This window comes from Gopherus evgoodei, chromosome 12, assembly GCF_007399415.2.
Source record: "Gopherus evgoodei ecotype Sinaloan lineage chromosome 12, rGopEvg1_v1.p, whole genome shotgun sequence".
NCBI lineage: Eukaryota > Metazoa > Chordata > Testudines > Testudinidae > Gopherus > Gopherus evgoodei.
Genome location: NC_044333.1, coordinates 9,692,418 through 9,718,639, shown reverse-complemented (window position 1 = coordinate 9,718,639; position 26,222 = coordinate 9,692,418). Strand labels below are relative to the sequence as shown.

The window sequence follows — 26,222 nt, the reverse complement described above, 5'->3', positions numbered from 1 at the left end:
TGCAGAGGGCGGAGCGGAGGGCGGGCTTCTCGCGTGGGAAGGAAATCGCCCTGCCCTTGCCTTGCCTTGCCTTGCCCCGCGGCCAGAGCAGTGCTGGGTTTGCAGCCTGTGCCCGCCCACAGTCCCACTACCGCCCAGCGAGTCACCCGCCGGCTCCCCAGGAGATCCCTGGCTGGGGGAAGCAGGGCCACTTCACTGGCGAAGGAAAGAGTAGCCAGCAGGGCTGCCGAGAGCGGGTTCGGGTCCCCCACTAAGGACAGACCTGGTAATTTGTACCGGCTTTCCCCCCGCCCCCATTGGCCCTGGTTGCCAGGACCAGAACCAGATCCTGCTCAGCTTTTCTGTGAATTGGAGACTATCAGGGTTGGAAGGGCCTTAGGAGGTCATCTAGTCCCAGGACAGGCAACCTATGGCATGAGTGTTGAACATGGCACCTGAGCTGATTTTCAGTGGCACTCACGCTGCCCAGGTCCTGGCCAGGGGGCTCTGCATTTTAATTTAATTTTAAATGAAGCTTCTTAAACATTTTAAAAACACTTTACATACAACCCTAGTTTAGTTATATATTACAGACTTATAAAAAGAGACCTTCTAACAACATTAAAATGTATTACTGGCACGTGAAACCTTAAATTAGAGTGAATAAATGAAGACTCGGCACAGCACTTCTGAAAGGTTGCCGACCCCTGATCTAGTCCCACCCCCTGCTCAAAGAGAAGAGCTCTGTGGTGCTGAAAAAGCATCTCTCTTTCACCCACAGAAACTGATCCAACACAAGATATTACCTCACCCACCTGGTGTTGCTCACAATCTGGAACATATGTGACGTTAATCGCTGTGTGCCTCAGTTTCCCCCTCTGAAAAGCAGTAGTCATTCACTAAATCAGTCAGCTGAAGCTCTGCTCTCTGAGCCTTCTTTTCCAAGGAGCTGCCTGGTCCTCTTAACTCCTAACTGTCTGAACTCACACGACAGACATTGCACAAGCAGTTTTTAGAACTGGGGTCCTGCTGTATTGCTGCCTTCACAGAGCTGCTATATAAGAATAGGTTTCAGAATGATAGCCGCATTAGTCTGTATCAGCAAAAAGAACGAGGAGTCCTTGTGGCACCTTAGAGACTAACACATTTATTTGGGCATAAGCTTTCATAGGCTAAAGCCCACTACATCGGATAGCGTCTGTTAAGCACTTTGAGATCATCAGGAGGAAGGTACTCGAAAAAGACAAATCATAACTAGTTCTGAAAAGGAAGTGGCAAGCTTTGGATCAACTAATTAAAGACTCAGACATTAACTAGTGTCTTCTTTTCTCTCTTTTTTTCTTGTCTTTTCACACAGCATTTTGCCTGCTCAGCAAAACTCTCTGAAGAGAAAGTTGATGTTTGATATTTGTCACCAATACTCCTGTTGAAAATTCAGTTTTCGTTATCAGGTGGAAATAATAGTCTAGTCGAGTAGTCTCCACTCATTCATGAGCCCAGCTTCTTTGTTTCTTATGCATAAAGCACAGAACTCCTGGGTTCTCTATCCAGCTGTGACATTCACCTGCTGCTTGACCATTGTTAAATCATTAGACCCATATTTTCAGAAGTGCCCAATAAGTTTGGGTGTCCAGCTTCAATGCCTAGGAACCTGATCTTCAGAAATGCTAAGAACCCACAATTCTTCCCAATAGGCGTGTAGGATGCTCAGTATTTGAAAAATCAGATCCAAGAGCTCTAAAACTGGGGCATCCAAACCTGAGGCACCCAGAAAAGATGGCCACTTTTGAAAGTGGGGGCCTTAGCAAGGCTGTGCCGTAGTGCCCCCACAGGGCCGGCTCCAGGCACCAGCGTAGGAAGCAGATGCTTGGGGTGACCAATTCAAAGGGGCGGCATGTCCGGGTCCCTCATTCCCTCTCTTTCTCTTTGAGCTGCCGCCGAACTGCCAAAGAGGAAGCAAGGGAGGACCTGCCACTGAAGAAGCGGCGCGATTTAGCTGCCGCCAAAGTGCCGCCACTCATCTTTTTTTTTTTTTGCCGCTTGAGGCCGAGACAGAGCTGGAGCCGGCTCTGTGCCGCCATCTGTGAAATAGGGATAATACTCCTTATCCACCCCTCAAACAAAGCGTAGGCCCCAATCCTGAAACTGGATCTGCATTTGGCATTCCTCAGTGTCCTTATGTAGCTTCCCAGGATCAGGGCTTTACATTGTAAAGTGCTTTAAGCAACTCGGATGGCAGCTGTTGTAGAACTGCACGGTTCTACTATTCAGTGTCTCCAAAGGATCTTTTTGTGCCAAGAGGGAGTGTTCTTCCTGGGATGGAGTTACTCTATGGAAGGCGGGTCTCAAGAAATCCAGTCAAGGAGTACAGGTATACTAGGAATCCCCTCGCCTTGTATTAGCACAATGTCCTACACAACGGGCTTAATCCTTTCAAAAACCAGGTCATTTCTGTGCTTTGTCTTAATCTCCAAACCAAGGCTGCTGCTGCTGCTGCCAGGCTAACCTACCCTATGGACTGAAAGTTCTGAGACAAGAATTTGCACCATCTTTCTATGATCTGAGGCTAATTAATGTAGTTGCCACCTATCCTTCAAGTACGGTTAGGTTTTAAAAAGATAGACGTGTGAAGAAAAGATCAGACTGGACTGCTACATCATATCAGACAGCAGCCAAGGAGCCATCTATGAGCCAGAGAAGATGGGCGTGTACCTGGGCTCACTTTTACAAGGTTCTCTCTTGGGCTTAATTGGGGTAGATTAAGAAGAGGGCGTAGTTCACCTGTGGGTGTTTGGACACTGCTTGCAGGAGCTCAGGAAGATTTCCCTTGGAGAATTTTTGTCTGGCAGACTATTTCCTACAGGCTCCTTTTCCTTAGCAGAGAAATCTGTTAGTTCTTCTGTTGTTTATTTGGAAGTATGTTTCATCAGGGGGAGGGATAACTCAGTGGTTTGAGCATTGGCCTGCTAAACCCAGGGATGTGAGGTCAATCCTTGAGGGGGCCATGTGGGGATTGGTCCACCCAATCCCTGTCCTGATTTTTCACATTTGCTGTCTGGTCACCCTAAGTGAATCACTTGGGTATGTCTACACTTCAGTTTCAGGTGTGATTATAGCATGTACTCCCATTAGCTTTAATCCAGCTAATGAGGGGGAAATAGCAGAGAAGATATGGAAGCATGGGTTTCAGCGCAGGCTACCTGCCTGATTACAAGACCACTGAAGACTGGGGTTCCTGGCCTATGTCAGGATCTGTGCTGCCATGTCTTCACTGCTATTATTACCTACACTCACTCGATTAAAGTACACCTTCCTGTGCTACAGTTACATCTTAACCTGCAGTGCAGCCGTATCCTCGGGGTATGCCCAGACGGCAATCTCTGGGCATATCGGAGCTAGGCGGCACAGCTGAGCTTTAATCTAGCTAGCTCAGGCCCCAGCCTTGGCAGCGGGGGTGGCCCCGTGAGTATTATGTAGGGATCCAAGTGAGTTTGAAAAGCCTGCGCTGAAGCTCACACTGCCACAGCTTCACCAGCTCGGAACCTGAGCTAGCGAGATTAAAGCGAGGTCTGGTATGTCGCAGTCACACCCTGTGACAGCAGCCTGGATGGACACGCACGTCTCAGTTCCCCATCTGTACAGTGAGGATAATAGTACTTCCCAACCACACAGGGTGTTGTGAGGTGCTCAGTAAGGGGGGCGGGGGATAAATACCTGAGATAAAAGTCACAGTAAACAGGCATGAGCTTTTCTCCTTGTCAGTTACATGGACAAATTTAAACAGCTGCTAGCTTATCCGTCCTTTATCCTTCAAAAGAACCCCAAGCAGCACATTCTTACCAGCTCCTCAGGCTTTGCACTACGGGACTTTCCAGTCACTAGGGATGGTTCAAAATGTTCCCTGTTCCTTTGCTCCCCTCCACTGGCAACTGTTTTTATACGTATACGTGGATTGCTGAGTCTCACAGCCCTTTTCCTGGGGCTGTCTCTCTTTCACTATGCTCCCGGTCTGCACAGATCTGCCAAGCCACCGTCTTCTTTCAGAAAGAAAAGATGAGATCCCTGACCGCCACCAGATTAATTTCTCTGACATCCTGGGTTAAGGGAAGTCTATCTTCATCTCCGTTAGCAGATGTTTCACAGATACTGAATCCCTGCTAGACATCTTGATGTCTTGGGCAGTCATTGTTTAAATGATATCTAGGGCAAGGAAAAGTATTCAAAAAGAACTTCCTGCTTCAGTCACTATGCGATCAGTATCTTGCCTGCCAAGTACCCTTATATCTTTTCAGTCTGTACGAACAGTCTTAGTCCTACAGGAGCGAGTTCTCTGCAAGAGCCAACCTGCTGGCCAGTAGCCGAAGGCTGGACTAGTCAGGGGCCTGGTCTTGCAAGGTACTGAGCCCCCTCTGCTCCCATTCACGCCACCAGGCAATAGGAGCTGAAGTCACTTTGCAAGAGGCGCTCCATACCTTACCGGATTTGGAGCCTAGTAAGGCAAAAAGAATTTAGCCCCTCCTTAGCAAACTATGCTCTTTTATCCTGTCATCGCCTCAGGCTGGAGTTCTCATAAAGACCCAGATTTAAGGTCAGAAGGGATCGTCATGATCATCTACTCTGACCTCCTGCACATTGCAGGCCACAGAACCTTGCCCAGCCCCTCCTGTCATAGACCCCTAACCTCTTTCATTATAAATCAAGAGCTGCCAACTGGTGATTTTATCCTGTCTCTTGAGGTATTTAGTGCTGCTCTGAAAGCAAAGACCCAGCTGCTAAGGTTATATGAGGACATTAGAATCTCAGCTTTCATGCTAAAAGAAGAGGAAGCTACTAGTCCTTGTGATTTTAGGGAAAAGCCCAACAACCAGCAAGCAAATAACCCAACATGTATTTAAAAAAAAAAACCTCATGATTTTTAAGCCACTCCTGATTTTTTAGGGTCTGACTCTCAATTTTTGAATCATGGTGTTGGCACTGTAGCAACACTACAGCCTTACTTTCGAATGAAGAGGCCAACAAAGCTCCTCTATCATGACATTGAGAACAATCCATCAGGTGCTGAACACAGGGGCGGCTCCAGGCCCCAGCACGCCAAGCACGCGGCTTGGGGTGGCAAGCCACTGGGGGCTCTCTGCCGGTCGCCGCAAGGGCGGCAGGCAGGCTACTTTCAGCGGCTTGCCTGCGGAGGGTCTGCTGGTCCCGCAGCTTCGGCAGATCTCTGACAGGCACGCCACCGAAGGCAGCCTGCTTGCCATGCTTGGGGTGGCAAAATGCCTAGAGCCGCCCCTGACTCAACATCCATCTTCTGCTGCCTGGCTCCTTAGTTCTCCAATGTGTGTGCGCGAGGGAGAAGACAGAGGGGACTACTTAAAACAATTGTATGCAGAGAGAGACTACAGGATTCTCTCCTATCCCACCGTGACTAGACCCCCAGGGGAGCCAATTGAGGTTACTCAATTAGGGTGAACGGCAAAGAATGGGGCAGACAATCCACAAAACAGCGTCTATAATACCTCACTGGTTACCCAGAAGCCAACAACACAGTTCCCTTAAAGTAACCCAGCCTCAGGCCTCCACCCTGACACCAAAGTCAGATATGATGAGGATTATTGAAAATCTTATTCGTCATATAAAAAAGTTCTACCAATCCCAAAGGATCGGACACATTACCTCCCAGGTTAATGAATACTCCAGATCTTACCCAAATACATGCTTACAGCCAATTCTTATTAACTAAACTAAAATTTATTAAAGAAAAGAGAGAATTGGTTAAAAGATCCATTTACATACAGTCATGAGTACAGTTCTTGAGATTACATTCATAGTAGAGATTGTGAGTTTTGTAGTTGCAAAGAATTCTTTCAGAAATAAGAACAGGAGTACTTGTGGCACCTGAGAGACTAACAAATTTATTTCAGCATGAGCTTTCGTGAGCTACAGCTCACTTCTTCGGATGCACCTGTAGCTCACAAAAGCTCATGCTGAAATAAATTTGTTAGTCTCTAAGGTGCCACAAGTACTCCAGTTCTTTCTGCAGATACAGACTAACACAGCTGCTACTCTGAAACCTTTCAGAAATAGTCCATAGGTTATAGTTCAATGTTCATAGTCAGAGTGATTCCAGATTAGGACTAGAGATCTCAGTCTTGGGTTTAATCTTCCCCTGCATGAAGCATCAAGCAGATATGAGATCAGGATCAGAAAAGGATCAGGACCCTAGACATTCTTATACAGTTTCAGGTCTTCTTTGGCAACTGAGAGTCCTCTGGCGAACAATAGCCAATTTTGGAGATTTTGAAGTAGACCTGTTTCCTAAGCATCACCAGTAATTAGCTGCACAGATTAACATATGGAAATATATCCATTAGGCAGTCTGTCACAAACTTTAAAGAGACATCTAAACAATGACATTATTTCACCCAAGATTCATCTAAATGTTAATACTCCTTTTTGATCTCTGAATCAATAGATATAGTGACAGACAGAAACTATCTGATTACATGGCTAACATTTTGCTGACAAATCACTTTTTAGTGAAAATTTTCATTTAAAATAGGTGTGAATTTTTGAAAAATTTTTCAATATTTTCCCCAAAACATCATAAAAAATCTTCATTTGACCAAAAACCAAGTTTTGAGCAAATGAAAAATGTCAATAACCAGTTTAATACAAAAATTGTGGGAGGATTTAAAAAAAACCTCAAGAAAAATTAAGACAAAAATAAGAAATCAGCATCAAACCCTTTGAAACTAAAACAACTTCAACATCTGGAATTTCTTTCCCCAAACTAGGCTTGCATTTCTCACAATCCTGGTCATTTTTTCCGGCTCTTCAAAGAGGACATGATTGGGCCCAAGAGCAGGACTAGGGGATGCACTTTTCTACAGTTCCCTGGTGTGACGTGTATGTTATATTTTTATGAGGAACATAAATGATTATACGTTGGTGCACACAGTTCTGCATTCACTGTGCACCATGGAAAGCCATTTCACATCAGAGCAAAGAGACCTCCTTAAACTCCCAACCCTAAACCCACTTGATTGGTTCACTGAGTCATCTGATGAGAGCAGACAATTCCTTCTTTCGCACTCAGTTACAGCCTTCTACTGCTAACCCAGGCACATAGGACTGGCAAGTGCTCTGGCCAATAACATGATGCCTAAACCTGAAGGGGAGGTACAACCCCAGGACACAGGAAAATGTACTTTCTCAGACATAGTTTGATCTGAGCCTCAGTGCCCTACCATCATGCCAGATTTTACCCTTTTCTGTCTTAAAGTCCTTGCTACTGGTATTAGGATTACAGCATTGCCAAACTGGGGGACTGGTTTCTCACCTTCAGCTGCTTCTCAGTAAAGCCACATGACCAGGAGGAATTTTTAGTGACTCTTTCCCTGCTGCTGTGCTCAGAAGCGGAAGTGAAGGGCATCTGAAAGCGTGAGAAGGGGTGTCTGGACAAGGTAAATTACTATGAGTTTTAGGAGGGTGTTTTTTTGGTGGGCGTGACATTTAATGTGGTTTTGCTCTGATCAATCAGCTGTGCTTGCTGCAAAGAAAAATCTGCTGCCAAGAAAGTTATAGCTTCAGAGAGCTTTCCCTTTCGCCCCCCAAATTCCATCAACGCGAAACTTGTCACGAGACCCAAACCAAATGGGGAATTTGTTTTTACAAACTTGTTTAATTTAAAATTAGCTCCATTTCCCCCCTATGAAATCATAAGTTAAAAAATAAAACCAAAACCAAATCAAAACAAGGAAGCAGTTTTCCAGGGTCATTAGCCCGTCAGCAAACTTTCTGGCCTTGGAAAAAAAGAGTTTCATCTTTTGGATCATCAGTCTTTTGTGATTTATCAGTCTGACACAGGGGCTTGAGTCTTTCTGGTGCTGTGTCTGTTGTCTATAAAATATAGGGCCAAATTAGCTGCTGGTGTAAGTGGGTGAAATGCTGTTGAAGTCAATTGAGTGGCAGTCGTTTACAGCCGCAGGAAATTTAGCCCAGAGATTTTTAAGCGGGACAGGCAGATATTGCACATGTGTGATATTTACGCAACTGACCCTTTCAGTCAAGGAAAATCAATGCTGGTGAAAATGGGCCAACTTAACAGCCCCGGATCTTGTCCATTCTACAGAACTGGCATTGAATGAGCAAATCCAGTGCAAACTTCTCGGAGCAGCCCCAGAGCCTGTTTAAGGTGTGTCCACCAGCCGTTTGTAGCGAGAAGTGGGGCTCAGTCTCCATGAATCATTTCTTTGCTTCCTGCTGGCAGGCCAGCAATGCTAGCTGTGGGGTGGCTTTCTGTAGGGTGACCAGACAGCAAATGTGAAAAATCAGGACAGGATGTGGGGGGGAATAGGAGCCTATATAAGAAAAAGACCCCAAAATCAGGACTGTCCCTATACAATCGGGACATCTAGTCACCCTAGCTTTTTGAGACAGGCATTTGTTTACTAGGAACTAAGCTGAGACTCCCAACACTCATTTCACATGGGCCACTGAATTCATGGAGATTTTTTAAAGTCAAGATGTGTTACTAAAGGAAGTCTCCACCCTATTTCCACACTATATTTTTTCACATATTAGTAAACCAAATCCCACTGATTTTAATAAACCAATCTGCACTGTATCGCTGCTCCTAACAGGTTTGCTGGAACTATTACTATGGCTACCTTTCCCTTCCTGAATCTGTGTATTAACAAGCCAGGATTAAAAATATTTTCATTGGCAGAGCTCCTAGAAAATGAAATGCCACTCACTGTTTATACCAGCTGTTGGGATACTATGGCATTTGCTGGGATTATGGAAAGTTAGGATTATTACACGGTGCAAAAGCTATTAACAGAGCATCCTGCTACAGGGAATATTATACCGTATAGTAGGAATATTACCCCAAGTGAATGCCTCACTCTCAGATCAAAGGGAGAACTATGATGTTTCTGTTTGCATTTTAATCAGGGACCATCTTTTTGTTCTGTTTGTACAGCATCTAGCACAGTGGGGTCCTGGTCCAGGACTAGGACTCCTAGATGCTACAATAGTACAACAGATATGTAAAATAATAGTAAAGGGAAATAAGCTAGTTTGATACATAATTTACTGTCCTGAAACAGTGTGACAAAATTCAGGTAAAAAATCTTGTGTTATAACAACTGGAATGGGTCTCTGTTGAAACTGACTATAGCAAAGAACTGAGTCCCTGCTTTTCAATTTGGTAACTAACTTGGATATTTAAACTAAAAATGACAGCCTGTGTTAGTTTTTTTCATAAGTATGAACTGACAGGTGACAGATGCAAAAGGTAAGAGATGAGGCAGGAAAGATGATGAATTACATATTGTACAGGTGTACCTGCCGGGTGGGATTTTCAGAGTGCTCAGCTTTGGCTTGACTTCTGTTTGAGCTCAGTGGCGGAAGTCAAAATGACTTTACTGAGAGTAGGCCAACACGGAATGCTTTTGAGAAACCCACCCACGGTTGCTAATAAGTTTTGTGGTCATGGAATTGTGTTCTGTGAAAAAGATGCAAGGGGATGACAAAGTGCTGCTTACCTTCAGAGTTGTTTTTCGCATGTACAATGTAATTCCCAGATTCCCCTGTGGAACTTCCAGTCTTTCAACCTAGGAGAAAGTTTAAAAATCCCACCAGCTGACTTGTGCTGAGAGCCAACATAAAGAAAACTAGGTACGTGCTCACTCAACGACAGCAGAGCGCGCCAGGATTAGAGCTGAGGGAATATTATTGACTAGCTGTAAAACTGCTGAAAAATGGAAAAAATATATGATTAAAAAAGAAAGTCAGCAGATCTGGTTTCAACTATTTCAAATGAAATGTTTTGACTTTTTATTTTTAAAGAGTGGTTCATTAATATGTGTTTCATTTTTAAAAGCGAAACCAAAAAGTAAAACACACCAAGAAAGAAACACCAAACTGATTTTTTTGGGGAGTTGAACTAAACTGGTTGACTCAAAATGATTTTTTTTTTCAATTTGGAAACCCCAGATAACTTCAGTTTCAGTTTAAATGGAGCCATTCACTCTCTCCCCCCCACTCCCAGTTCAGCCCCGAACCAAAAAATCTATTGCTTGTTCAGTTCTAGGCAGATACCACACACCCCTTCTGCACCGTGTTTTTGTTTGGGTGTTTTGGGTTTTTTTAGTTGTTGTTTTTTTTGTTCATGTGGAATTAGCGTGACCAGATGTCCCGATTTCATAGGGACAGTCCTGATTTTTGGGTCTTTTTCTTATATAGGCTCCTATTACCCCCTACCCCTGTCCCGATTTTTCACTTTTGCTGTCTGGTCACTCTATGTGGTAGGTGACCTATTTCTTTGCAGTTTAAATCACACGCTTCTTTTCTCTCCCCTTCCATATACCTAGTTACCTAAGAAACTCTCTTTGGGTGACATTTTCAAAAGCAGCTAAGTGACTAGGGACACAAGTCCTTGGGATTTAGACTCCTAAATCACTCTGGCAGTTCTAAAATTTCCATCCTACATACACACAGATAAGCACCTCTAGACAGTTCAATAGATATTTCAGCACAAATCTCAGGACTGGTTTTTATTTATATTTCAGCAGTGTCTGAATGCCCCAGTTGGGGACCCCCTGTACAAACACATGCTGAGAGATGGTCCTTGCCTTGGAGAGCTTATGTACCCTACTAATTAGTGTGTGGTACATTTCTGCGCCCCCCCCCCCCCACACACACCTAAACCAGAGAGGATAAGATGCTGTTCCAGCCCCCAGCTAGCAAGCCTGGCTCTTTAGTTCCCAGCTCTGGGGTCCCAGGTTCTATCCCTGGTGTGTTAGAAAAAGTTAAACTAGTAGCTACAGAAAACAAAAAGTTCAGTGTGCCTTGATCAGGTTATTATTAGATACACACACTCTCCAGTAGCTGAGGCTTTCTTTCTGCATTGGCAGGGGCTGGACTAGATGATCTGATAGGAATTTTCATCCCTAGCACCTATGATTTGCAGATTGTTTTTCTTGGAAGTTTTAGTCCATGTTTGTGTGTTTGATATTAATGTTAGAATTAGCCAACCAAGCTATAGTAGTGATATGAATAAGATGGGAGACTAAACAGTCTTATCATTTGAAAATATACAAGACCTACCAGCCATCTCTGGGGAAGGCTGATAGAATGCAATGCAAAAGGAACGTTTCTAAGTATCCTGGTGATGCTAATCAAAACGCACCAGTGTGGAGACAGGATCCCGAATTGCAACTACATCCATTTATAAAACAGTCTGTGCAAAAGGAGGGAGCCTGTTGTGTCATTCGGGATTGATCTAGACCCCCCGCTGATATGGAAGCAGTATTTCCACTGACCTCAGTTGGAGTTAGAGCAGGCCTCAGCATGCCAATACTTGGAACTTCCAAATCTGCCAGGTGTCATGCATCTCCCACCAGACTGACATGATGAAGCTATGAACTGGCCACTTCATCTACTCTTCTGACTGCCAAGTTTTCTTCATCTTAACTGAAACAGGTTCACTTAGGAGACTGTGCCTGACAATGAGGGAGAGATATCAAATTTCCTCTCTGCATGGGGTTGATATTATCTGATTGGTGTTAATAAAAACGTTGCTGATAGTTGTGGTTTGGTCTTCAGCAGTCAAGCCATACAGTCTGCAACTGGTTCCTATTCCAAGTCATGCAATTAAATTGGTTTTGCTTTGGAGATGATTCCTTTGTATTTATATTTAAGAAGCACGTTCACAGAAGCCCACCTTCTGAGAGCTTGACTGACTCCTGGGCCGCCCACCACAGGTTGCTGACATTGAATGGCTTTCCCAGCAAGGCACACTGTAAAGCTAGGACTGTGGCAAGAAGCATATGTAGGGTTACAAAATGCAAACCTAGTGACAGTCTCACAGGGAATTTCAGGATTATTTTAAGCAGATTTTTTTGCATGACCTTTTATCAGACATTTCTCTGATTGAAACTGTTTGGGGGTAAATGTTTTAAGATATAAGAATATCACAACAGAGGAGCAGGGGAATTTAGAGATTGGAAAGTAGTAAATTCCCATCCTCTTCCCATTCCAGGAGTTCAGCCATGCTGAAAGAGAACTCAGTTCAGTTTCATCCCCTGGGCAAAGCTGACTTGGGCTCTCCAAACTGGCTGACTTGGTGGGATAGCCAAGCCGGACAGTGTTTGCCTTCAGGACCCAGTGTGCTATGTTCACTGAGCCAGGCTCCAGCGTGAGCTCTAGACACTGTATGACACTGATGAAGGTTTGTCACGGAGGAGATGAGAGTACAAAGAACCAAATCCAGCCTCCTCTTTGCATTATCTAAAGCCTTGAAGTGAAATCCTGATCCCAATGAAATCAATGACCGTCCTGCTCAGTGCCTTTAATGGAGCCAGGATTTTACGTTCGGATTTTTATTTTTTTGTGGAGAAGAAAGGAGCTGGGTTTAACCACCTCTCATGCTCATTAGACCTGATCATTAGGGGCCTGACTGGTGAATTCTCAGCAGGTTCTCACCTTTGAACTGAGGGTGTCTCTGAACTAGAAATCTATCCATCGGGGGGACTTCAGTGTAGGATATTGAATGACTCTTTCTTTGGTGCACAATGTTCAGTCTTTGCTTTAAGAGATAATTATTATAAATCCCTTAAAGGCTACACTTGCTTTGCCAATAACAATCTCATTATTGTTAGTGTTTTTTCTCTTACAACAAGTTTTCAGCTAGAACAACAAAACCACCTCCGACTAACAGACTTGTTACAAGCTTTGCTGTGCTTTGTGTGTGTCGTAACTGCCTCCAGAACAGACCGTGCTCACATACCTGGCATTTTAGGTGCTGAGGATGGCAGACAGCTCTGATCTCTGGATTGGCAGCGCTTATCTATTTCTCCAGTCAACATCTGAGAAGATTGTCCTGCCCTCTCTTTATGGAAGCTCCCACCAGAAATCTAGCGTGTTCAAGGCCCTCAAGTTGGCGTTAGCAGGTACGTGACATTGGAATACAAATAGAAATGTCACAGTGTCTTATTTCTTTACTTGCTACATTAATTTTCAAGGGATTTGGTGCTTGGGGAAAGGTGACATTCACAACACAGGGAATTTTTTTAGGTATCTAACTGCAATTTCATGGGTCATATCCCATCCTTTCCTAATAATTTCATTGAAGACTGTAGACTTCTCAGGGCTTTTATAGAGAAATTCAAGCCATGATTCTCCAAGGCTTGAATTCAAGCACTGAGGCAATCAGAATCCTTGTACCTGCTGGATGACTTACTGTCCTATAGTAAAGTGAATGCTCCTCTCTCCTTTTCATTGCAGCACTAGGCAAAACTGAGGTCACACTGGTTAAATCAGAACTCTGCATTGATAGCACCAGACATAGACACAGATATGTGCACTCCATATATAATAGTCATAAATTATTTGTGCTACAGCAGCACCCAGAGGGCCCAAACGAGACTGGTTGCCATTGCGTTATGTTTTGTGTAGACACAAAGGAAGAGATTGTAAACTCTTCAGGGAAGGGACTGTCTAAATAGACAAGAGACAATGGGTGGGAGAAAGGACGCATTAGTCCCATTTCACAGATGGGAAACTAATGCACTGAGGGATTCGGACTCCAATGGGGCTACTCACATGCTTAAAATTAAGCATGTGCTCAAGTGTTTTGCTGGAGCAGGATCAGAAAGCTGAGCACCCTGCAGGATTGAGCCCTAAGGGTTGTGGCTGAGTGGGGAATGGAACCCAGTTCTTCTAAAACCAGCTCCAATCCAGTGCCTAAGCTACAAAACCATCCTTCCTTTTTCATGACCACCCTTCTCAGTATCTTAGCTGTTGATATACCAGATGGAAGAGATCGCCACTATTCTTAGGTTCCCAATCATTATCTTTTACACTTGGATCACAAAGTTAGCAAATTGCTTAGAGTCCAGATTTTTTTTTTTTTTTAAAAACAATGATTGAAACCAAGACAGGACAATTTTAGCCCCATCCAATGTCAGTGGCGTTTCAACAGAGAGGAATTTGGTCCAGTCTAACTTTTCCTTGCAGTAGACCAGAGCAGCTGGCTACTACAGCTGACTTGACTTTTTATTCCTGGGTTCACAATTGCAGCCCAGTGATGAACCTCACTCACCCTGCATCAGAAAACGAGACTTGTCAAGTGTGGGAAGTTCTGGGTATGGGAAAAATTACCAGTGAAAAAATACCTGGGGCAAATGACTGATGATTTCTATTGGCTTCCTTTTATCAAACATATTGAGCCAAATTCTTTACTGGTGTAAATGGGCACAGTTACATTGGCTTTGGTGGAGTTGAGCCCATTTATACCAACACAGAACTGGCGCTACAAACAGCAGAAACATCTCAGCTGTGATCCTTTGCAGCCTATTGAGTCCCTGGGTAACAATAATTTCAACCAGCTATCACCTTTCATGAATATCTTAGTGTCAATCATTTACTGTACAACCCACTCTCCAGTGTGTCCTTTAACTGGGTTTCTAGAACTACAACCTGCCTTTTCTTACCAATCTAACAATATCGGGCCAGATTCATTAGCACGCTCCAAACGCTTTGTGCTCCTCCGGCGATACAGAGCAGCAAACAACCTGGCTCGATTGCCTGTTTAGGCCAGGTTTATGGATTACCTAAGGTGGTGCAAAGCAGCCAGATTGTACTGGTCAATCTGGCCATAGATGTGAACAAGAGCTCTGCCCATTTCTGTATTAACAGCACTGCATTCTGCACTGTACAGCCAGACCTAAACAGGGAATGAGACCTGGGTATTCAGCACAAATAATCCCAAAGTCATCTCCTAAGCAACAGCCATAAAGATAACTTGTACGCAGTTCATTACAACTTTCCGTGTTTGTATACTACGTGCTTTACCCAGATCAAACTCTTGTGCAAATTTCAGTTGAATCAACTTCTTTGTACTCCTGATAAATGGAATGAGAAGGCAGAGATACAGGGCAAAGGGCATTTATTAGTAATAACAGCAAATTCAAATGCCTCTCTCCCCAGATGTCCCAGTCTTACATCCGTTCCAAACTTGACCTTGTGATGCAACCTGAAATGCATAAAGGATCTCTGCGGTACATCACAGCAGGGCAAAAGTCTCGTCGTTCACGTAAATCAAAGAGATCCTAGAAGTGCCGGGGCTGAACTCGAGTGCTCTGGACTAATGAGGCACAAACAGATCCACTTTGACATAGGCTGCTGACCCAAGACCTGGCACAGATATTTGTTACCTTGATATAGCTGATTGAATTCAACCCTACATTGAGAGGTGTGTGAAGGAAGGGGTTGACTTTGGTTAACTACATTGAGGTAAAAAATATCCTTGCCTTGTCTGCATTAGGATTTTAGATTGAGGGCTTGTCTACATCAGAAAGTTGCAGCGCTGGTGAGGGAGTTACAGCGCTGCAACTTTGAAGGTGTACACATCTGCAGGGCATCACCAGCGCTGCAACTCCCTGTTTGCAGCGCTGGCCGTACTCCCGTTTTGTCTCGGGTGTAGAGGATCCAGCGCTGGTGATCCAGCGCTGGTAATCCAATGTAAACACTTACCAGCGCTTTTCTTGACCTCCGTGGAAGGAGGAAGCCTCTGGTAATCAAGCTGGTCTCCTTCCCCAGCTTGCTCTCGCGTTCCCGGAACCCCGAGCAAGCAGGTCTCCTTCCCTGCGGTTTGCAGGAGGGTTCGGGAACACGACAGCAAACCGCGGCGAAGCGGGTCTCCTTTCCCGGTTTGCTCTCTAGTTCCCGGAGCCCCGAGCAAGCAGGTCTCCTTCCCTGCGGTTTGCAGGGGGGTTCGGGAACGCGAGAGCAAACCGGGAAAGGAGACCAGCTTCACCGCGGTTTGCTCTCCCGTTCCCCGAGCAAGCAGGTCTCCTTCCCTGCGGTTTGCAGGGTGGCTCCGGGAACGCGAGAGCAAACCGCGGCGAAGCTGGTCTCCTTTCTGGTTTGCTCTCTCGTTCCCCGAACCCCGAGCAAGCTGGTCTCCTTCCCTGCGGTTTGCAGAGGGGTTCGGGGAACGCGAGAGCAAACCGCGGCGAAGCTGGTCTCCTTTCCCGGTTTGCTCTCCCGTTCCCCGAACCCCCCCTTGAAGCCGCCCAACAGCGCTGCAGTGTGGCCACATCTAACACCACTTGCAGCGCTGGTTGCTGTAAGTGTGGCCACTCTGCAGCGCTGGCCCTATACAGCTGTACTAATACAGCTGTAACTACCAGCGCTGCAAAATTTTAGATGTAGACATGGCCTGAGTTAGCTATCTCTGTGCAACAGATACATCTGTTTGCAGCAAAGACAAAGCCTCAGACAGAGAGGTTTTAGATATAGGGTTTATTTACACTGGCTGAGATTTTCACAGCTGCCTCAGGGATCTGGATCTGGACACAGTTCCAAAATCTCAGCTACTATGTATAAAGCCAAAACACAAGAGAGAGAACAAGAGGATAAAAGGATAATTTCACAGAAGGTGCACAACTGGAACCTTACTAAGGGTTGGTCTCTACTAGAAACTTTTGCCTGTACAGCAGTGTCACTTCAGTGGGTGATTTTTAATGACATTTCTATACCAGCAATAGCCCTAGAGTAGACAAAGTCTTTTTGCTGGTATAGCTTATTTTGTTTAGGGAAATGGTGTACACTAGACTGGGGATGGCAGTCATATCGAATAGCAATATTGGCAAACCCTTTCTAGTGTAGACAAAGCTGAAGAAGGATTGGGGTTTCAAGCAGGAAGCTGACAGGTAAAATGCTGTGTGGTATCTCACCTATACTTTATCTCGACAGCAGTCTGGCCAGGTGGGAGAGGAACACTCCCTCTTTAATCTCCTCTGAGGTAAAGTCTACCTGCCCTGTAGTTAGATTTTAAAGTTAATTCACCCATTTAGCATAGTTAGTTTCTCCTGTTGGGCTTGTGACACCAGCAGAATTACCTGTTGCTGACACCTGGTGCAGCTGTATATGGATGTTTTAACTGCAAATAGGACAAACTGAGCACATAGCATTGTTACACTGGATTTCTTGGCTGACTGCCACGCCTCTGTTTTCAGCAAATGTATTTCTCCCACTGCTGACCCCTGCTGTTAGTACTGGGTAATTGTGCTGGTGCCCAGTGCACCCTGCATTGTACATTAGATATAATGAACGGTCTCTCCCTGTTGCAGGGAGTCAACTAACCCCCCTGTCTGTGAACTGCAAAATTAATGGAACTCTAACAGATTTAGCTGTGGGATAATTTGGACTGAATACTTCAGTTCAAATGGGTTGCATGCATAGTACATGGCCAGTTAAAGCTTACCTCTTTCCTCCCACTTTCACATATAAGCTCCCCAACCCAGAATAATTTATAATACAGTAAAAAAAAACAACCAAACACACACAGAGAAAGGCTATCCAGGCACAGGTCTGTCACCAAACGTTCGAGGAGACATACAGTGAGTCACCACCCAAGCAGAGTTCATGTTGACAATCTGTTTCATGGCAAGAAACTGAGTCTGTCCGCCATTCTGTGCCAGATTCCACAGGCAGCCTGCATGGCGTCGACATGCTCAAAGTTCACTGCAGCGAGCCGCACCTGATTATCCAGCTTAAATTCTGCCTGCGAGAGAACTGCCGCAAATTCCTTCAGAGCTACCGGGCCGGGTTGTTCCGGGAGTCTCTCCAGAATCACCTCCAAGTCACCCTGTCAATGACAGCCGTACCTGTTCAAGTGGAGCTGAAGGCTGGCAGCGAGCAGCTGGACCGCATGCTGAACGAGGAGGACCGCTGTTTGGACTGTATCTACAAAGAAAAGGTACATTAGAAGCAAGGATGGTACGGTGGTTAGGGCCCTAGGCTTGGACATAGAAGACCTGGCTTCAAGTCCCAGTTGTGCCATGTATTTCCTGTGTGATCCCGGGCAAGTCACTTAAGGCCAAATAGATAAAAATACTTAGGACCTAAAGATGCAGGTAGGTGCCTAGCAGGATTTTCAGCAGTGCCCAGGTGCCTAACTCCCATTGAAATCCGTGGGAGTTTAGTGACATTTTCAAAAGTTAGGTGCTTTTGAAAATGGCACAAGGCATGTAAATACCTTTAAAAATCTAGCTGTTAGCCTCTCTTGTGCCTCAGTTTCCCATCTGGACAATGGGGATAATAGCACTGCCCAACCACACAGGGGAGCCGTGAGGTAAATACATGAAAGGATGTGAGTAGCTAAGACGTTATGGCAACGAGGGTCAGGTAAGGACCGAAGATAGATAAATGAAGCCAGAATATTAAATATTTTGCATGTAATACTTGGCACTTCTCTAGATCCTGGGGTCTCAAAGTGCTGAACAAGCATCTATTAAAGCTCAGCACTGCTGTAAGGCAGAAAATTCTATTATACCCTGTATATGGAGGGTAAACTGAGGCACAAACAAAGCTGAATTGCCACATAAGTGAATCAGTAAGAAAGCCAAGCAGTGCTGTGTTACACTCATTAGATCATCTTCCCAAATGTTGCTTTTGCCTCCCCTACATCTCCTTTGAAAGTAGCATTTGGAACAACCCCTAAAAACTGGGGCAAGCACAACCACTATGAATCACAGGTTGGCAACATGGTTTGAACTGGGACCTTCAGCACCAGGACACAGACCTCTAAAACCTGAGCTGGTAACAGTAGAAGGCTGCTATCCTTGATGTGGACCCTATCCAGTTGAGAGAGATGCAAGTTTTACATGTGTCATACCAGCAACTGGCTTGAATGGTCTGGCAAATGATTGCTCAGTGTTCCTGAATAGTTTCCAAACCTTGCTAATGATAATAGAGGCTGCTGTCTTGGGATCTTCTTAGCTCACTAGAGTATAGGGCCTCTGAAATAGATTAAATAATTGTATTCTGTCTCCTGTTCCTTGCCTCTGTGCTGCCTTTAGGTGCTTGTTTGGCCTGGAATTTAATTTGGACTAGCTCAGAATGGTAGCTACTAAACATCTTCACTATCCCAAAAAACAGATACCTATTGTACCTACGGGGGGTGGGGGAGGAGGCGCTTGGGATACATCTCTGGATTGCTTTTTTGCAAGGAAATGAAAGGCAAACATGTCATTATGGGAGATAACAAGAGGCTATATTACGCATCCTGTCAGTTTTTGCCTGCTGCTCCTTTCCTAGTCCTTTTGCTGAATTAGCAGATAAGCCAAGAAAAGATGGACTCATTCTCTGCTCACAAACCTGACTCAAACTGACTCAATTGGTGTGAATCTGAAAACCCCAGCAACAGAGCATGCTCTCACCTGTGTATTTGTACCTATGTCGTACTAAGGACCATTAGCTGAAAGGAAAGACTCCTGTAGTGACACATCTTCACTCTAATGTGTAACCTAGTGGTTAAAGCAGGGCACTGAGAGTCCGAACTCCTGGTTAACTCTGGTCAGATTTTTTTTGCCAGAGTGCCAGACTGTTTCATTATAATACATACAGGAAGCATTTTGGTCTAGAACAGACAACATGATGTTTCAGTCAGTGATAAGTAGCTGCTGCCCATAATGATTTTTAAAATAAAATAGAATATTTCAGGTACTACGACATGAGACACGGTGGTTGAGGTCCTGAAGAAAACGAAAGAGAACTGAAGAACAGTTCTGCAGACTACAAAAGCTTGTTTCTCCCACCAACAGAAGTTGGTCCAATAAAAGATATTACCTCACCTTCCTCATCTGGCTCATATCCTGGGACCAACATGGCTACGATCACACTGCGAACGACATATCATGACATGTCAGTAGTAGTAGTGACTTCTGACATGCTATGAAATAATGGAAAACTATCAAAAAATAATATACAAATGAAAAAATAAATTAAAATAAATTTGGAAATGAAATTTTGCCATTTTTGAAACAAAAGTTTTCCTCAATCACAATTATTTGGAAATTCTGTTTCATGACAAATTTCAAAAAATGTTTGTTTCGTTCCGGTTCAGAACAAAAAATAAATTTTGAAGTGTCGACATTACCCATGAAACAAATTCTGAGATGCAGCCCGCTCTATTCCTGGCCTGTTTTCCCAGGTCTGCCACTTATTCTTTGAGCCAGATCTTCAGCTGGTGCAAGTCAACATAGCTTCATTGACTTCAGTGGAGACTGGAGTTCTGGTACTATCAGTAATGGGCTTCCCTCCTCTTTATGATTTATTTATTGAACCTGTGTGGATGGAAAAATAGTATAGGGAAAAGTTTGGGGAGAAAAGAGCCTTTTAAAATGAAGATTATTTAGAGCAAATTCATAGACTGTAAACCTATAAGGGACTATTAGATCATCTAGTCTGTCCTCCAGTATATCAGGCCATAGATTTCATCCAGTTACAACTGTGTTGAGCCCAGTAACTTGTGTTAGGCAAAGCATGTCTTTCAGAAGGGCATCTGGTGTTGATTTGACAACTTCATGAGAAGGAGAATGCACCGCCAATGACTGGCACTGTTTGCCTTACAGCCCGACCGCCTGAGGGATGAGGAAATTGCAGAGCTGGAGGAATCTTTCAGGAGCCTGACTTGTCGACAGCAGAGCAACAACACGACTCCTTCAAACAACTGCAACTCTTTGAACTCCTCATCTCTGTCTTATTGTTCAGGGAGGAGCTCTCTGCCCCCAGGAGCCACCTTCATCTTTCAGGAACAACACTTTGGTGAGTGGCTAGAACCGAGCTGTCAGAATCTTAAAGCCCTGGGTCTTCTGCTTTTCAAACCCCATAAAGGAAAAAGCTTGGGGACCCAGTGACTGGTTCCGGATGAGTCAAGAATAGAATTTCCCAGATTATGATCATAAGAACGTACAAGTTGCCATACTGGCTCAGACCAAGGCAGTCCTCCGTTTCTGACTGTGGCCAGCACCAGGGGCTGCAGGGTATGGCTACATTGTAGTCAGGTGGTGTGATTGTAGCCATACCCATCGAGCTTTGATGGAGCTAGTTTGTTAAAAACAGCAGCATGGGCCGGCCACTCAACGACAGTCCAACACAGGACATATTGGGCAGCTAGCTGGTGCCAGTGCATCTACACTGTTCTTGTTATTTCAGTTAACTCATGCTGCAATCACAGCTCCTGACTGCTGCCTAGACATACGCTCAAAGGAAGGCGCAAGAAACCCCACAGTAGGCAGTTGTGGGATATAATTTACCCTGAGGGAAAGGTTCTTCCCAATCCCATTAATGAGAGGCTGGTTTATAGTCATAGTGTTAAAGGCCAGAAGAAACCACTAGGTCATCTAACCTGACCTCCTGCGTACCACATGTCAGCGCCCGCATACTGAATCCAATAACTACAATGAGACCAAAGAATCACAGCCCACAGGAGACCAGACAATTATGTGCTACAGGCAGAGAACAGAAGGCACCCAGATGCACCAGAGCCCAAGGCCCCCACAATAGGAGGGAAATGATTCAGTGAGAGATACCCAGATAATCCTGGCAAATGACCTGCACATCCTTACTGCAGAGGAAGGTGAAAATCCACCAGTCACTGCCTGTCTGAGTTGGGGGAAAATTCCTTCCCAGTCTCCCAGATAGTGATCAGCTGGACCCTGAGCAAATGCGCAGGAATCAGGCAGCCAAGCACCTGAGAGATAGAAAGAAAGAGAATGCTTGGTGCCACCTTAGAGCCCTGGCCCATGCCAGCCAGTGTCCCATCTCCAGCCATGACCTTCCCTGAAGCAGGAGGGTTTATATCCCACCCAGACTCTTGGGTGCTTTAAACTCCTCACTGCTGTAACTCCGGGTCATACTTGCAGCAGCAGAAAAAGACTGAATGAAAAACAGACTGGAGTTTTCCTCTGCAACATGCAAGTTTGGTCAGTCAGTGGCCTGGCTTAGCTCTGGGAATAGGAATAAATCACCCTCGTGAGCGACATTAGTTACCGTGACATAAGAACCAGTGTGGACAGCTCCTCCCGCCATCATAGCTACTGCCGCTCGCACGGGGTGGAGTAATTTACCCAACGGGAGCAGCTCTCTCCCATTGGCTTAGAGCAGCTACATTGGAGAGCTTATGGGGCGCAGCTGCATTGGTGCAGCTGTAAACACTAGTGTAGCTGTGCCCTGAATGGAAAAGTAAGAGGAAAATGCTTCTGTTTTCAGAGACAAACCCATGCCTGAAGTTGGGGCCCCTGAAAATAAAGGGCTAACGGCACTGATTGGGCAGATAACCATCCAGGTCTCCCCTCACAGCTCTGCTGCTGTACCCCAACTGAGAGCTGCTGGACCCCTGCTCTTCCAGTCTAGGCCCTCTCCTGAGCACAGAGATTTTTGAATGTCTCAAACTGCAATATGGATTTGTGGGGTGCACAGCGGAGCCCACCTGGGTCATTGCTGAGTATGATTTAGCCTCATATAAGGATTTTACAGGTAAAAAGCAGAGTGGGATCTGCCCTCCCTGATTCACTATTTCAGGAGTCAACAGCTATAGAAAGAAGCTGAGAGTGTTTAGAAAAGGAACAGAGAAAAACCAGAAATAAGAGCCTGAGGGTTTTAAAAGGGCCAGGGCTGACAGCATAAGGTAAAGGGGAACAGCTAAGAGAAAAGTAAATCCCATCAAACAAACGTATAGTTCCGCCCCAGTGTGACAGCTTAACAATCTGTGTAGCCAGGATTGGCCTCATGGGGGCACTCTAAACACATGACTGCCTTGGACATCAAGCTGAAAAGGTCTTTACCAAGTACAAATAGGGTGACCAGATGTCCTGATTTTGGGGTCTTTTTTACTTATATAGGCTCCTTTTACCCCCCACCCCCTGTCCCAATTTTTCACATTTGTTGTCTGGTCACCCTAAGCATGAACTCTCTCTTGTACATAGGTCACTATCCTCTAGTCTTGATAGCGGGTGCTAGATGCCCGAAACCAGAAAATGGCACATTTTAACAGTCACAAATCATTATTAAAAATTGCCACTTAGTGAAGATAGCACTGTCCTTTGGAATGAATGGACACAGAATGTTCATTAGTATAAATTGTGGACTCAAACCCTTCCCTGCTCAGCACCTTTGTAAAACATGCACCCTGCTCTGCTCACATAGTCACTACCTGTAGAACTAAGGGCTGGTCTACACTACGGGGGGAAATTGATCTTAGATACGCAACTTCAGCTACGTGAATAACGTAGCTGGAGTCGAATATCTAAGATCGGATTAGTCACCCGTCCTCACCGTGCGGGATCGATGTCCGCGGCTCCCCCTGTTGATTCCGCAACTCCGTTGGGGTTGGTGGAGTTCCGGAATTGATATAAGCGCTTTTGGGGATCAATATATCACGTCTAGATGAGACGCGATATATCGATCCCCGAGCAATCGATTTTAACCCGCCGATACGGCGGGTAGTCTAGACGTAGCCTAAGTTACCATGGACGTGACCTCTGATATTCCCAGCCTGGGCAAGGAGAGAAGCAATTCTCAATGGTAATGACTCATCTGCTGATAGCGAAACACTTATTCTCCATTTAAAATCAACATTCAGGATGAATTCAAAACATATACAAATTATATCAGGTCTGCTAATAATGCCACAGACGGCAGCATCCCTTCATATTTTCTATTACAACCAAAGGCACAAACGAAAGGCTGCTAGGAAATGCTAAGAGTAATTCTACACTGTGCTTGTAGAGATCCCCATGATCACAGATACTGAATGGTGGATTAGCACTAATGTAAGAATCTGTTACGAACAAATTTCTATGGCAATGATTTCAAAATCTGAAATGTGTAACTGGAATCAGCTGGCTTTTTGCCCTGGAGGGTATTGGGAAGTTGATCACAGTATCAGCATTGCTGATTGATTAATGCAGATCATTCAGTTGTCATGGCTTCCCTTTCTGCATACATGCTGATGTGGATGTATTTCCAGTGAGCACAGATCTCTGTGCATAACTCCCTCTTCATGCAGAATTAATCCTTTAAATTTAAACTGGCACTGTGTTGTCCCGGGAGTGAGTGAAAACTCCAGCTAACAAAGGGTGGGTACAACTCCAGGATAGAGTTTAATACATTACACACGTGCTAAGTTTTGTCCTTTGGGGGCCTTCACCGTAATGAGGTCTTTGCTCCACAAATATTATGTAGCCTTTAACATGGCCTTGTGTTGTGCCAGTGCACTGATGAACTGGGACCCCAACGTGTTAAGCACTTTGTGTTCCCTTTAAGCCAACAGAACACTCACGCCAGATGACCATCAAAAATTTGCCAAGCTCGTGTCGAAGAAATGGAAGCAGGTGGGTAGGTCTTTGCAGAAGAACTGCCGAGCCCTTCGGGATCCTGTCATAGACAACTTGGCCCATGAATATGACCGAGAGGGATTATATGAGCAAGCGTACCAGCTCCTTCTCAAGTTTATCCAGTCGGAGGGCAAGAGAGCCACGTTACAGAGGCTGATTGCAGCCCTGGAGGAAAACAGTCTCATAACCTTAGCAGAGGAACTCCTGGGCCTCCACCCTAGTGAAAACGACACGTCATAGACCAGGGATAGAGAAGTCAGTGGAACTTGGATCTCGCCTGTTTCAAACAGTTTCCAAGACTCTTGCCGGCCTCCCAGGCATGCCAAGCTCAGGTAACCACCATGGTATCCTGCTAGCGGAGAATGCCCAAGGAAAAGCTGCTGTGCATTTACAGAGTCAGCCTGGTACTGAATTACTACAGCACTGACACATTTCATTGCCAGGAGACAGTGCTGTTTACGGGCTGAGGAGAGTGGCTTCCAACTGGTTCCCAGTCACTACCCCCTGGGACAACATGTTGCAATGCACCTACCAATGCCACAGCCCATGCATACGGACCATGCCAACATGGGGAGTGTTAAAGAGCAACTGCGGTCTCAGGAAAGTCCTTTGGGAAACATTCTACAGGTGCTTAGAAATAATTCTGCTTATTGTATATAGTACACGCTTGGAGGGGTAGCCCCCCCCTTTATTCTTCACAAATAAGGACATTTCATGAAAATAGTAATCCCCGCTGAAAAGCTTGTCTGCTGTTTCCTTTCTCTTCCCACCTGCAGGCATCTTCGTTACTCTAAGAAAGTTTCAATTCTCCATGCAGCAAGCAGCTGCAATGGAACAAACGGCAGGTGGTAAATAAGCAGGAAGAGCAGGCGAACTCTTCTTAAAGGTGTACTGCAACATCAAAACCAACTCAAGCCCCTACCCACGTGCTGAGTGATGCCGCCAAGTAGGCTGCAAGGTCCATTCATCGCATCACCGGCTCTCTTTAAAAACTGGCCTTGGCTTGACTAGAGATGCCCCAGAATGCAGCACTCTGGGACATCGCATACCAGGAGAGTCAGGACTTGCATGGCATCTTTCTTGGGCATGCTGAGATTCTGAGACAGCCAGGAACCAGCTGTGCCTGGGATGCCCGGTTCATATACTCCGGATTTCAAGTGTCAAGTTTGGGAAAGTACAAAAAAAGAAGTAGGGTCAACTTCTGCTCTTAGATCATGACAACCCCACTGGCTTCAGTAGGTGTGCCCAGGCTGTAACAAGAGCAGAGTTTGTGCCTTAGCCTATAAGGAAGTACACAGCAACATATAAGTGAGCATAAGCAGACGTATCATGTAAACGTCATCATCCAGCTTGCTTTCCTGCGGCATGTTTCTTCTGGCATCCTGTCCGGTTTTTACTTATCTGTAGGCCCTTTATTTACTCCATCTAGCCTCCCCCTCTGTAAATGATCACAGAATAGCAGACAGTCCTTGGAGGACATTTGAGATTTGAAGGGAGAGTGGATCTGCCAATGCATGTATTCATGTAAAGTTGCTCACTCTACCTCGCAAGGCAGCAGTTCTCCAATGGGCAAGAGCGGATGTCCTTTTAAACCATTTCATGTTTTATCCTATTCCTATAAAGCACTTCTTGTAACCTTTGGCTGAGACAAAGAAATTCCCTGACCAGGAAGAGCTCAGCCCTGAGATTCAGATGTAGGTTCAAATCAGAGTTCACAGGAATACTGCTCCCCGCCTGCTAGAATGATACTATGTTTGTCACGGTGGTATCCGAGTGCCTAGAACGGGGGGGGAGTGGCCAACCTGAGCCTGAGAAGGAGCCAGAATTTACCAATGTACATTGCCAAAGAGCCACAGTAATATGTCAGCAGCCCCCCATCAGTTCCCCCACCCTGGTCCCAGCGCTTCCCACCCATCAGCAGCCCAGCCAATCATTGCCTCCCCTTCCCTCCTCACACCTCCCAATCAGCTGTTTTGTGGCGTGCAGGAGGCTCTGGGGGGGGAGAAGGGAGGGCACAGCAGGCTCAGTGGTGGGTGTGGGAAGGGATGGAGTGGG

The 26,222-nt window shown here is 45.3% G+C and overlaps 1 protein-coding gene across 1 annotated transcript; it reads left to right on the top strand.

Moving 5' to 3' along the window:
- Nucleotides 1-7,146: 7,146 nt before the first annotated feature.
- On the top strand, nt 7,147-26,169 carry TRADD (TNFRSF1A associated via death domain). The gene is made up of 5 exons (XM_030581436.1): nt 7,147-7,439; nt 12,782-12,932; nt 17,469-17,746; nt 20,403-20,595; nt 24,097-26,169. Exons 2-5 carry the CDS (start codon nt 12,791-12,793, stop codon nt 24,405-24,407), a joined length of 924 nt encoding a protein of 307 aa, XP_030437296.1. The 5' UTR covers nt 7,147-7,439; nt 12,782-12,790; the 3' UTR covers nt 24,408-26,169.
- Nucleotides 26,170-26,222: the final 53 nt, after the last annotated feature.

Bases quoted from the DNA above. Each gene is read 5' to 3' on its own strand.
- TRADD (XM_030581436.1), top strand. From the start codon at position 12,791: ATGGCAGACAGCTCTGATCTCTGGATTGGCAGCGCTTATCTATTTCTC. The intron at 12,933-17,468 runs GTACGTGACATT...ATTCTGTGCCAG, and splicing joins CCTCAAGTTGGCGTTAGCAG to ATTCCACAGGCAGCCTGCAT. The intron at 20,596-24,096 runs GTGAGTGGCTAG...GTTCCCTTTAAG, and splicing joins CTTTCAGGAACAACACTTTG to CCAACAGAACACTCACGCCA.